At 33.5% G+C, this 15,056-nt stretch overlaps 3 protein-coding genes across 3 annotated transcripts in view; 2 read left to right on the top strand and 1 right to left on the bottom strand.

Annotated features, from left to right (window-relative positions):
• The window catches only part of LOC143051550 (uncharacterized), a 576,970-nt gene that overhangs the window by 88,450 nt on the left and 473,464 nt on the right, over window positions 1–15,056 (bottom strand). The gene's annotated exons all lie outside the window — the stretch shown is intronic.
• Window positions 1–15,056, top strand: part of LOC143051961 (uncharacterized) — a 353,125-nt gene that overhangs the window by 24,859 nt on the left and 313,210 nt on the right. The window lies entirely within an intron of this gene.
• Window positions 1–15,056, top strand: part of LOC143051962 (uncharacterized) — a 467,775-nt gene that overhangs the window by 374,169 nt on the left and 78,550 nt on the right. Inside the window, exon 5 of the mRNA XM_076224940.1 lies at window positions 14,463–14,561. Within this exon, the coding sequence (XP_076081055.1) occupies window positions 14,463–14,561 (99 nt within the window). The remainder of the gene's footprint in view (window positions 1–14,462; window positions 14,562–15,056) is intronic.

Below are 15,056 nucleotides of genomic sequence, written 5' to 3'. Positions count from 1 at the left end.
ATGCAAGTTTTTCCCTAAAAAGGCAAAAATCTTTGTATCAGACCATACTGCTTGTAAGAAAAGTTAATTGCAAGAGTCTTTTTGTGCTCAGATTTGTTGTATCATGTCACATGAGTATAGAAATGATAAAAAAGACACACATTTTTATTTCTTATAGCCTCAATATGCATTTTTTAATGTAAATATGTGGCACGGCCTAAATTGACCCTAAATTTTTTCCAGTCTTACTTGGCCTAAGACCCTTTTAAACTAATATGATATGTTATTTGTAACTTTTCTTTCCATTTAAAGTACTTTTAATACATATGTAAGGATTATTTATAACCAAAAAGCTTCACAGATTTAAAATTGCTGGAAAATATTACATCTTCATGTAAGGCCCCCTTCATTGAAAAACCTCAATTTTTAGGCGCAGGCTCATATAAATTTGACTTTTGAATAATTATGTCAAGTCTGATAAATCAAATGAGTACTCTATTGCTTTAAGTACATGATAAGTTATATATTAAGGCATTTAAAAAGTATTTTTTTGCAATATTTTAATTTTTAAAGCCCCAAATGTTGATAGTTGAAATTTTTCAATTTTAACGTCAAAATTTTACACGGAAAGATGAGTATAGAAGTTAACTTAATGTCTATAATATACATCCTATTGTCATGAAACTTTGTAAACAGTGTTATAATTCATTAAGCATTGGTCATACCAAGTTTTTATACGTCGTATATTGCTATCACGTTGGCGTCGTCGTCTGCGTCGTCGTCTGCGTCGTCGTCGTCGTCGTCTGCGTCGTCGTCTGCGTCGTCGTCCTAATACTTTTAGTTTTCGCACTCTAACTTTAGTAAAAGTGAATAGAAATCTATGAAATTTTAACACAAGGTTTATGACCATAAAAGGAAGGTTGGTATTGATTTTGGGAGTTTTGGTCCCAACATTTTAGGAATTAGGGGCCAAAAAGGGCCCAAATAAGCATTTTCTTGGTTTTCGCACCATAACTTTAGTTTAAGTTAATAGAAATCTATGAAATTTTGACACAAGGTTTATGACCACAAAAGAAAGATTGGGATTGATTTTGGGAGTTTTGGTTTCAACAGTCTAGGAATAAGGGGCCAATAAAGGGCCCAAATAAGCATTTTTCTTGGTTTTCGCACAATAACTTTAGTTTAAGTAAATAGAAATCGATGAAATTTAAACACAATGTTTATGACCACAAAAGGAAGGTTGGTATTGATTTTGGGAGGTTAGGACCCAACAGTTTAGGAATTAGGGGCCAAAAAGGGACCCAAATAGGCATTTTTCTTGGTTTTCGCACCATAACGTTAGTATAAGTAAATAGAAATCTATGAAATTTAATCACAAGGCTTATGACCTTAAAAGGAAGGTTGGTATTGATTTTGGGAGTTTTGGTCCCAACAGTTTAGGAAAAAGGGGCCCAAAGGGTCCAAAATTAAACTTTGTTTGATTTCATCAAAATTGAATAATTGGGGTTCTTTGATATGCCGAATCTAACTGTATATGTAGATTCTCAACTATTGGTCCCGTTTTCAAATTGGTCTACATTAAGGTCCAAAGGGTCCAAAATTAAACTTAGTTTGATTTTGACAAAAAATGAATCGGTTGGGTTCTTTGATATGTTGAATCTAAAAATGTACTTAGATTCTTGATTATTGGCCCAGTTTTCAAGTTGGTCCAAATTGGGGTCCAAAATTAAACTTTGTTTGATTTCATCAAAAATTGAATCCTTGGGGTTCTTTGATATGCCAAATCTAACTGTGTATGTAGATTCTTCATTTTTGGTCCTGTTTTCAAACTGGTCTACATTAAAGTCCAAAGGGTCCAAAATTAAACTAAGTTTGATTTTAACAAAAATTGAATTCTTGGGCCTCTTTGATATGCTGAATCTAAACATGTACTTAGATTTTTGATTATGGGCCCAGTTTTCAAGTTGGTCCAAATCAGGATCTAAAATTATTATATTAAGTATTGTGCAATAGCAAGTCTTTTCAATTGCACAGTATTGTGCAATGGCAAGAAATATCTAATTGCACAATATTGTGAAATAGCAAATTTTTTTTATTAGAGTTATCTTTCTTTGTCCAGAATAGTAAGCAAGAAATATCCTATTGCACAATATTGTGCAATAGCAAGAATTTTTTTTAATTGGAGTTATCTTTCTTTGTCCAGAATCAACTTAAATCTTTGTTATATACAATATACAATGTATATACACTTTTTACTACCAACTGATAAATTTAAATAATCTTTACCATTCAGTAATAACAAGCAGTTTTTTTACATCTTAATATTTTATGATGTATTTAAATGAGTAGTTATTGTTGCAAACTCCATTAGAATATTTTAATTGAGATTAGTTTTCACTGTATCATCGCCACCGGAAATTGGGTACTAATGAAGCGGAGAGAAATAGAAAAAAAAGTAAACAAGTTAAGAAAAGAGGGACGAAAGATACCAAAGGGACAGTCAAACTCATAAATCCAAAACAAACTGACAACGCCATGGCTAAAAATGAAAAAGACAAACAGAAAAACAATAGTACACACGACACAACATAGAAAACTAAAGAATAAACAACACGAACCCCACCAAAAACTAGGGGTGAATTCATTCAATTTAAAGCATTTCCACTCATTTGATGAGGGTGCCGCTTAAGAAATGATTTTCTGATATATAATTCTTTAAATTATTAGGCCGATAAGTACAAAATAATACAAGATTGTGTGTAATACTCCAAAACTTGCCACTTAGTACCGGAAAATTTTGAGGTCTATCGTCCTCTGTCGCCCAATTCTCAAGATATTGAACTGTTTTTCATTATTTTTCCAGACACGTTTTTAGGTTATTATAGTGTGGCATCATATTTACTGAAATTTGTTGTCAAAAAGATGTATTTTAAAGAATATAGACCATAAAAAATAAAGTCTAGGGTACGGCAACTTGCTCGTGTTGACAAATTTACTGTATGGCAACTTGTTTTCAACTGTCTGGCAACTTGCTAATTTTAGAATAGTTATTTACCGCCCTTTTAAAGAAAATAAATTATTCAGTTCAAATATCTAAGTTTTTTTGTTGTTGTTTTTTTTTTGGGGGGGGGGGGTACCTTTTTATGTTTAACTGTTTTTGTCCTTTTCAAGGTTTAAATTTGTTTAAAACTGTTATTTGAACTGATAAATTTTAAAAACTGTTAACTGTTTTCGACCCAATGTCGGTAATCTGTTTTGTTAAAATTTGCAATGTTGTTAACTGTTTATTTGAATTTGAGATTCCTGTTATCTGATACTTAATGCAGCTGCTTAAAGTGTTCACTGTTTTTGACATTATTTTCTCTGTTAACTGATCTTAACAGTTATTTACAAGAATCACATTAAAATTTGCTGTCCATCTCTTTCTTTACGTTGCTTCCGCAAAGGAGTAACTTAAACAGCATATATATAACTGTACATGTCTTTAAAAAATCTTTGAGTATAGTAAATCCTTGATAAAATTGAGAATGGAAATCAGGAAAAGGTCAAAGAAACAGAAGGCGACCAAATAGAAGAAACAACCCAACGCAGCGAGAAAATTATGCAATAGGGTGGGGTGTCAATTCACAGATAGGAAAAAACTTAGAATTGACACTCATAATTTTTAAACATCCTGTTTCCCTTCCTTCCTAATAAATAAGGCTTAATCACTGAACTAATATATATTTGTTTAGGGGCCAGCTGAAGGACGCCTCCGGGTGCGGGAATTTCTCGCTACATTGAAGACCTGTTGGTGACCTTCTGCTGTTGCTTTTTTCTATGGTTGGGTTGTTGTCTCTTTGGCACATTCCCCATTTCCATTCTCAATTTTATTAATATTTGAGTTATGCATGTGTATATTTTTGGAAAGAGAATCGTCCATAGATATGATTTCCAATAGTAATAATGGTGTAATATAATCTCTTTTCTTTGTGTGACCATGGCAACAATCAGCATTTATTTGATACCAAATATTGCAAAATAGGGGGTTGAACATGTCACAAAGATCTCAAAAATTTGGTCCAAAGGAAAATTTCAATCAATAAGTACCTTTCCTGAAACCATAGAAATATATCTATCAAGAGAAAAGATCGAGCCTCAAATCTTTGTTGAAAAACATTACAAAATTTCTAAATCTATGGCGGTACCAATAGGAACGTATGGACGGTCAAACTGAAAAATGGCTTATAAAACATGCTAAAAACAATCTAAATGTTCATATAAACCCACTAGGAAGGCTATATTAGTATTCAACTATATATAAATCAATTCAATTGTACAAAAACTTTCATATTCAGAAAATTCACCATGGCTATAATGGGAAACTAAACTTGTAACTGTGTATTGGTATACCTGAAGCTGTCTCCTAACTTAAGTGAGCAATCATTTAACTACAAAAAGGGGGTAGAAGTTCAATGTTTGTTTCTTGAAACATATAAATGAACCAAAATTTAAAAAAATAAATAAATATAAGATTAAATAGCAAAGGTTACGGACTCAAGTTGGGTCATGCAGGTGCAACAAATGCGGCAGTGTTAAACATGTTAAGGGACATCTCATGCCCCTCTTTATACGTCTAACCAATATAGTTATTTCTGGCTTCTATTTGTAATGTATCCAAAACGTGAAAAGGAAAGGCCACTTCTTATCCAGCTAAAACCCTGGTCAGTCCTATGATGAAAATAATTCAGATGTATATGGAATGTTTTATAAGTTATATTGACCAAAAGTACCAAGACGGAATTTTCAAAAATAAAGTACCTTTTCAATTTGCAATGCGTAAAATAACTGAACAGTGTGGCCTGGTAGAAGAAGCCGAAAAATGAGGACTTGGTTCTCAAATTGATGTCAAATTTGCTAGTCTTGAACTTCAGAAATGTAAAGATGGACCAAGGCTTTTTTTATATCAGCTCAGAGTTCTTAATTGGGACTTGGAGATGAAAGAGTGCTTCAACTTGTGACATCTTACATGTTACTTTCTGATTTATACACTGGTTTTGATGATGAATTTTTTTTTAGTAAACCTTCGTAATTCCTTTTAATAAAATCATGTAAGCAATGAGTCGTATGAATACCCTAACTGAGTGTAACCATAATTTATAAGAGCCCCCGCCATAAAAAAAAATAATGTTCGCGCCCTATAGTATTCACTCATTCTATCTGTTTGTTACACTTTCCTACGTCATGACGATAACCCAAGTTTGCTTCGACTGATTGACATAAAACATTTACTCAACAATATACATAACCAGAAAAAGCATCCCTTTTGCTGTTTGAAGCATTTTCGATTATTCATTGACATAGTCCTTTTTCTTGGAGTCAATCACACCGTCTGATTTTCCATCCGTTCAATTGTCTTTCCATGTGTCAATAAAAAAATATGGTACTTCCGTGTGTATTCTGAAAATTAGTCAGCTTTATAAAAGATTCCTTGTTGAGCTTGGCATTTCTGCAACTTTGTACAGTGGTTTTCAAATTTTTTAATACATTGAAGATATGCACTTCCCCTTTTCATTGTTTTCGGGTTCGTTCGGAAAAAAGGGTAAATTAAAGTTGCTGTTAACTTTTATCAGCATTTAAAATTTGTTGTTAACTGTTTTTGCCAAAATCGAGGTGTTGTACCCCCTTCTAATTTACATTAGATAAGATGCATTAGATAGAAATACCATTTGCTTGACAGCATTTAAGATATATACAAATTATATATTTTCAAAAAGAAACTGACAAGAAAATTAATTCGAAATGCAATTCACGATTTGTTTCTCCTTACTTTCGGTGAAAACAAAGTATTTTCTTAATTTTTCTTTTTACTAATGAATCATTTCAGAAATTAAATAATTAAACAATGTTATGTGTCTGTCAGAATTCTCGATCCTGTGGTTGTTGTTGCTTCATCTCTATCTTATTTGTTGTTTTCATAAATTATTTTGTTATGAGTTAGGCCGTTAGTTTTCTTGTTGAGTCCTTCCACATTTTTCGGTCGGTTCTTTTTATAGCCGACTATAAGGTACGAGTTTTCGTTGTTGAAGGCCGTACGATAGCATATAATTGCTTACATACACTTTATTTGATCCTGATGGATAGTTATCTTATTTGCTATCATACCACATCTCCACTGTTTTTATCTAAAAACAGCTAGCACCAACAAAAGGTGAATGGACGGTTTATTTTATTGAACTTACAAAATTCCACCCTAACAACAAATAAGACAACAGTCGGTTAGTAGTATAACGATCTATGGATGTAGTAAGATAATATGGTTGAAAAAAAACTTTTTGTACAAAATCGAAAAGCGGTACTCAAAGAGGCCTTCTGAACTGAATTAACGGCATATATTTAATAATATTTGATAAGTAAGACATTTTATATATTTGTAAGCCTGTAAAGCTTTGATATCAACAAAATATCGTCACTTGATATTATCTAAACAGTGATTAATTTCCTTTTAAAATTATAATATATTGCAAGACGCCGTACAGACAAAAGTTGTTATTTTGCAATTTGCCGTACAACGTTTTGCAATTCGCCGTACAACAAACAAACAATGTTTTTGTCCATATTCTTTAAAAAACATGTTTTGACAACAAATTTCAGTAAATATGATGCCACACTATAATAATCTAAAAACGTGTCTGGAAAAATAATGAAAAACCGTTCAGTATCTTGAGAATGGGGCGACAGAGGACGATCGACCTCGAAATTTTCCGGTACTAAGTGGCAAGTTTTGGAGTATTACACACAATCTTGTATTATTTTGTACTTATCGGCCTAATAATTTAAAGAATTATATATCAGAAAATCATTTCTTGAGCGGCACCCTCATCAAATGAGTGGAAATGCTTTAAATTGAATGAATTCTTAACTTGTTTACTTTTTTTTCTATTTCTCTCCGCTTCGTTAGTACCCAATTTCCGGTGGCGATGATACACAGTGGTTTTGGAATAAGGGAAAGGGGGATGTGATTAAAAATTTGGGTTCAATTTTTCTCATTTGAAATTTCATAAATAAAAAGAAAATTTCTTCAAACATTTTTTTGAGAGGATTAATATTCAACAGCATAGTGAATTGCTCTAAGAGAAAACAAAAATTTTAAGTTCATTAGAACACATTCATTCTGTGTCAGAAACCTATGCTGTGTCAACTATTTAATCACAATCCAAATTTAGAGCTGAATCCAGCTTGAGTGTTGTGTCCATACTTGCCCCAACCGTTCAGGGTTCAACCTCTGCGGTCGTATAAAGCTACGCCCTGCGGAGCATCTGGTTTTAAGATTTGTCAACTCTTTCTACCCTATTAGGTCCGAGACCACCATTGTCGTCCCTTGATTTTCGTTGTTCACAAATATAGTCCCTAGTGTTGACAGTGGGTTACTTGCCATTAATTTTTATACCCCTTCCAAATTTATTTCTCCATGTTTAATGCCTCAAATTGCAAGTAGGGGGATGAAACTACACTGTAAAAAAATTTGGGTCCAGAATTTTAAAGGAAAGTAGTGATTTGGTCCAGCTGAAAAAGGTTGAAAATGAGCACTTCGGAAGCTGTCAAAAGATTTCAAGACGCCCTAATCATAAAATTGTCCATATTTTGAGTTAGAGCCGATGAAGTTTTCTATAATTTTGATATAATTTGTCCCAAAAGTAGTACAACACACTGTAAAAGTTTCTTTGAGAAAGCGCAGGTGGGATTTTTTTTATTTTCATTTATGTTCTAAAAGAAATGCACTACGAATTAATTGTGTTTTCGGACCATATATAGTACACATAATGTGGATCAGTTAAACATTGCCCTTGTTAGTGTTCTGTGATTCAGTGTACATTCTATTTATTGCAAATACTCTTGTCTTCAAAATATTAAGAAACATAGTATTATGATATATTGTGATTAACTTCATTACACTGATGAATACCACTCCAGTTTGTATGTCAAAGAGTTGCTGTCTGATACTTCATAACTGTATACAATTAAAATATTGTGATTTACTTTATTACACATAACATAGTCTTCGACACAAAAAACATTACTTTGGTTAAAAAAAAATCTTGCATGACCATGACTTGAGACATGACACCTGATCATACAACTTTCATTGACCACTCCTGTTCTAAAGATGCAATGTGACACCTGATTCTACAACATTCATTAACCACTTATGTACTGAACATGACATGTCACACATGATCATACAACCTGCATTTACCACTCTTGAACTGAACATGACACGTGACCCCTAATTATACAACATACATTTACCACTCCTGTACTGAACATGACAATGTAACACCTGCTCATACCATAAATATTTACCTCTCCTGTACTGAATATGACATGTGACACCTGATCATACAACCTGCATTTACCACTCTTGTACTGAACATGACGTGCAACCTGATCATACAACATTCATTTACCACTCCAGTACTAAACATGACATGTGACACCTGATTATACAACCTGCATTTACAACTCTTGTACTGAACATGACATGTGACACCTGATTATACAACATTCATTTACCACTCCAGTACTAAACATGATATGTGACACCTGATCATACAACATACATTTACCACTCTTGTACTGAACATGACATGTGACACCTGATCATACAACCTGCATTTATCACTCTTGTACTGAACATGACATGTAACACCTGATTATACTATCTGCATTTACCACTCTTGTACTGAACATGACATGTGCCACCTGATCATACAACATTCATTTACCACTCCTGTATTGAACATGACATGTGACACCTGATTATACAACATTCATTTACCACTCTTGTACTGAACATGACATGTAACACCTGATTATACAACATTCATTTACCACTCCTGTATTGAACATGACATGTAACACCTGATTATATAACATTCATTTACCACTCCTGTATTGAACATGACATGTTACACCTGATTATACAACATTCATTTACCACTCCTGTATTGAACATGACATGTAACACCTGATTATACAACATTCATTTACCATTCCTGTACTAAACATGACATGTGACACCTGATCATACAACATTCATTTACCACTCCAGTACTAAACATGACATGTGACACCTGATTGAACAACCTGCATTTACCACTCTTGTACTGAACATGACATGTAACACCTGATTATACATCAAACATTTACCACTCCAGTACTGAACATGACATGTGACACCTGATTATACAACATTCATTTACCACTCCTGTACTGAACATGACATGTAACACCTGATTATACAACATTCATTAACCACTCCTGTACTGAACATGACATGTAACACCTGATTATACAACATTCATTTACCACTCTTGTACTGAACATGACATGTGACACCTGATCATACAACATTCATTTACCACTCCTGTATTGAACATGACATGTAACACCTGATTATACTATCTGCATTTACCACTCTTGTACTGAATATGACATGTGCCACCTGATCATACAACATTCATTTACCACTCCTGTATTGAACATGATATGTGACACCTGATTATACAACATTCATTTACCACTCTTGTACTGAACATGACATGTGACACCTGATTATACAACATACATTTACCACTCCTGTACTGAACATGACATGTGACACCTGATTATACAACATACATTTACCACTCCTGTACTAATCATGACATGTGACACCTGATTATACAACATACATTTACCACTCCTGTACTGAACATGACATGTCACACATGATTATACAACATACATTTACCACTCCTGTTCTGAACATGACATGTCACACATGATTATACAACATACATTTACCACTCCTGTACTGAACATGACATGTAACACCTGATTATACAACATACATTTACCACTCCTGTTCTGAACATGACATGTCACACATGATTATACAACATACATTTACCACTCCTGTACTGAACATGATATGTAACACCTGATTATACAACATACATTTACCACTCCTGTACTGAACATGACATGTAATACCTGATTATACTATCTGCATTTACCACTCTTGTACTGATCATGACATGTAACACCTGATTATACAACATTCATTAACTACTCCTGTACTAAACATGACATGTGACACCTGATCATACAATATTCATTTACCACTCCTGTATTGAACATGACATGTAACACCTGATTATACAACATTCATTTACCACTCCTGTACTAAACATGATATGTAACACCTGATTATACAACATGCATTTACCACTCCTGTATTGAACATGACATGTAACACCTGATTATACAACATTCATTTACCACTCCTGTATTGAACATGACATGTAACACTTGATTATACAACATTCATTTACCACTCCTGTATTGAACATGACATGTAACACCTGATTATACAACATTCATTTACCACTCCTGTACTAAACATGACATGTGACACCTGATCATACAACATTCATTGACCACTCATGTGCTAAAAATGACATGTGACACCTGATCATACAACATTCATTTACCACTCCAGTACTAAACATGACATGTGACACCTTATTATACAACATTCATTTACCACTCTTGTACTGAACATGACATGTGACACCTGATCATACAACATTCATTTACCACTCCTGTATTGAACATGACATGTAACACCTGATTATACTTTCTGCATTTACCACTCTTTTACTGAACATGACATGTGCCACCTGATTATACTATCTGCATTTACCACTCTTGTATTGAACATGACATGTAACACCTGATTATACTATCTGCATTTACCACTCTTGTACTGAACATGACATGTGCCACCTGATCATACAACATTCATTTACCACTCCTGTATTGAACATGACATGTGACACCTAATTATACAACATTCATTTACCACTCTTGTACTGAAATTGACATGTAACACCTGATTATACAACATTCATTTACCACTCCTGTATTGAACATGACATGTAACACCTGATTATACAACATTCATATACCACTCCTGTACTAAACATGACATGTGACACCTGATCATACAACATTCATTTACCACTCCAGTACTAAACATGACATGTGACACCTGATTAAACAACCTGCATTTACCACTCTTGTACTGAACATGACATGTAACACCTGATTATACATCAAACATTTACCACTCCAGTACTGAACATGACATGTGACACCTGATTATACAACATTCATTTACCACTCTTGTACTGAACATGACATGTGACACCTGATTATACAACATTCATTTACCACTCTTGTACTGAACATGACATGTGACACCTGATCATACAACATTCATTTACCACTCCTGTACTGAACATGACATGTAACACCTGATTATACAACATTCATTTACCACTCCTGTATTGAACATGACATGTGACACCTGATCATACAACATGAATTTACCAATCCTGTCCTGAACATGACATGTACCTCCTGATCAAACAACATTTATATACCACTCCTGTACTGAACATGACATGTGCCACCTGATCATACAACATTAATTTACCGCTCCTGTTCTGAACATGACATGTGCCACCTGATCATACAACATTTATTTACCATTCCTGTACTGCACATGATATGTGCCACTTGATCATATACCCAATACCAACATGTGACATAGCAATTACTCTTAAACTTAACACCATCATTAGACATAGCAATGACATTCTTATTCCTAACACCAACATGTGACATAATAATGTCCCTCTTCATGGATTTTTCTAGCATTCCACAGGGTCCGGTATTCGGACCCATTCCCAACGGCAAAAACCCTACATTTTTCCCAATTTTGGGAGCAAAATTCCCAAATGATCACAAAATTCATTTCCATCTTTATTATTAATGACAGAGATGTTTATTTTATTCAACCGCTAGCTTTATGTCAAAAATCGCCAACAAGTAATGTGTAAATCCAAGTTGAAACATATTGAATGACAAACAACATTGACAAACAATGGCTGCCATAAATAAACAGGAAGCAGGAAGTGTGGGAATATACTAAAACCAGATCAAATCCGGAAACGGACAAGTATATAATTCCGGGTTTATAATCCTGGTGCCTTTGATAACTATTGTCAATCAAATACAGTAAATAAAAAAATTAAAAGAACCAAACATGTGACACTAAAATTGAAAACTAAAAGATATATAAAAAAAAGAAAATAGAAACAGGATATATTTTATACAGAACTCAAAATATTTCAGTTTACAAATTTTCATGTCAAAATCAAAAAAATGTAACAATCCTTAAGAAGTTAGAACTCATTATTTTGATACTCAAATGTCATGTTGTTATATTTAAAAACAAAGAAGTTGTAGTCCTTACTTTATTTTCACCAACAAAAAAATGTTTAATGAATTAAACGCACTAAAACTAACATCTGGTATATTGGTTGTTTTTCCCAATCTTATTGAAAACCGTGTTAAAAAATTCCCAAACTGGCCAGGGTCCTTTTTCCCAAAATACCCAGATAAACCCCTGCTCTTATACAATGTATACCCCACACCAGCATGTGACACAACAATGTCCCTCTTATACCATGTATACCCCACAGCAGCATGTGGACATAACAATGTCCCTCTTATACCCAACACCAACCTCTGACATAACAATGTCCCTCTTACACACAACCAACCTCTGACAACAATGTCCCTCTTATACCCAATACCAACCTCTGTCATAACAATGTCCCTCTTGTACCCAACACCAACCTCTGTCATAACAATGTCCCTCTTGTACCCAACACCAACATCTGACATAACAACTTTACTATCATACCTAACACAAACCTCTGACATAACCATGACACTTTTATAACCAACACCAACATGTGACATAGCAATGACACTCTTATACTTAACACCAACATGTGACATAGCAATTACTTTTAAACTTAACACCAACATGTGACATAGCAATTACTCTTAAACTCTCATACCTAGCACCAACATTTGACCTAGCCATGACACTTTTATGCTCAACACCAACATGTGACATAGGAGTGACTATTTTATGCTCAACACCAACATGTGACATAGGAGCGACTATTTTATGCTCATCACCAACATGTGACATAGCAGTGAAACTTACTTAACACAAACATGTGACATAGCAATGCCATCCTTATATTTAACACCATCATGTGACCTAGCCATAACACTCTAATACTCAACACCAACATGTGACATATAATAACATTAACAGTACCAATTTTTTCTGCACCAGATGCGGATTTCGACAATAATTGTCTCTTCAGTGATGCTCGAGGACAAAATATTTGAAAATCCAAAGCTTATGAAAACGATGAAGAGCTATGATCCAAAAAGGTACAAAACGCATATCAATGACACTATTTACCTCAACACCAACATGTGACATAGCAATGACACTCTTATAGTCAACCCCAACATGTGAAATAGCAATGACACTCTTATACTCAACACCAGCATGTGACATGGCAATGACACTCTTATACTCAACACCAACATGTGACATGGCAATGACACTCTTATACTCAACACCAACATGTGACATGGCAATGACACTCTTATACTCAACACCAACATGTGATATAGCAATGACACTCTTTACCTCAACACCAACATGTGACATAGCAATGACATTATTACACTCATCACAAACAAGTTACAGATCACACTTTTAGGCACTGCAAACTTGAAAAAAATAAACATGGCTAATTGCAGTTCTTTACTTATACTCACCACAAACATACACCATTGTTATATTACCCTTATACTCACCACAAACATACACCATTGCTATATTACCCTTATACACAACAACTCATATGATATGAAGCAGCTGGTAGACACCCAACATTTTACACGGTAATACCACTAAATATTTTCTAAGCTTTGATCATTATTTTGAAAAGACACAAAATACTGTTAATCAGACAGGTTTAATGGACCACGCATATTTGTTAGAATTATATAAAGTGGAGTCTCATTTTATTCGTAACACAGAACTGAATCAGATAGTAAAGGTTTTATTTTGTTTCTTGATGAAAAATTATTTTGTAAACATCTGATTTTAATGAGAAGTTGATGAGAACGAGTTGTGTTAACTTCTTTAGTAAGATAATGTTAATTCTACAGATCTTATGTAAAACATCTTTTAAAAATAACAAATACTTGACAGAATTATATAAAGTGGGGTCTTATTTTTCTTGTCTCTTCGCACTGAATCAGAAAATATAACTCGTTTTAATGTTTCTTGAAATTTTTTTTTTTTAACCTGACAGTTCTGATGGAAGTTCTGACATCTTACAATAAAACATGTTGTTTATTTGTTGTTTATGTAGAATATAAATACAAGTGTGACTGGTCATTTTATTCAGTTTTGACCACTGATTCATGTGATATATATTTTGTTTATATTTATTACACAACATTGTCCAGTTTATGACACAAGTTTTGATGTCTGTTATATGTTGATATTACAGTGGGGACAGACACCATTAATGTTGGCGGCTTGGGAAGGACACCTGGAGGTGGTGACTTTCCTAGTCACTCACGGAAGTCAGTTAGAAGTTACAGACACGGTAATGATAGATATAATCAACTTACTCTGACCAAACATCACTTTATACAGAATCTACACAAAATCATGTTGTTAATCAGACAGGTTTAATGGACAACAAATATTTGTTAGAATTATATAAAGTGGGGTCTCATTTTATTCGTAACACAGAACTGAATCAGATAGTTAAGGTTTTATTTTGTTTCTTGACAAAAAATTATTTTATAAACATTTGATTTTAATGAGAAGTTGAAGAGAACAAGTTGTGTTAACATCTTTAATCAGATAATGTTAATTCTACAAATCTAATGTAAAATATCTTTTAAAAATAACAAATACTTGACAGAATTATTTAAAGTGGGGTCTTATTTTTCTTGTCTCTTCGTACTGAATCAGAAAATATTACTCGTTTTAATGTTTCTTTAATTTTTTTTTTTTTTTAACTTTGATCATTCTTCATAATCATTATCAATCAGACAGGTTGATGGACAACAAATATTTGTTAGAATTATATCAA

Source organism: Mytilus galloprovincialis, chromosome 11, assembly GCF_965363235.1.
Source record: "Mytilus galloprovincialis chromosome 11, xbMytGall1.hap1.1, whole genome shotgun sequence".
NCBI classification, from domain to species: domain Eukaryota; kingdom Metazoa; phylum Mollusca; class Bivalvia; order Mytilida; family Mytilidae; genus Mytilus; species Mytilus galloprovincialis.
The sequence above is the reverse complement of the archived record's forward strand: the minus strand, read 5'-3'. Positions and strand labels throughout refer to the sequence as shown.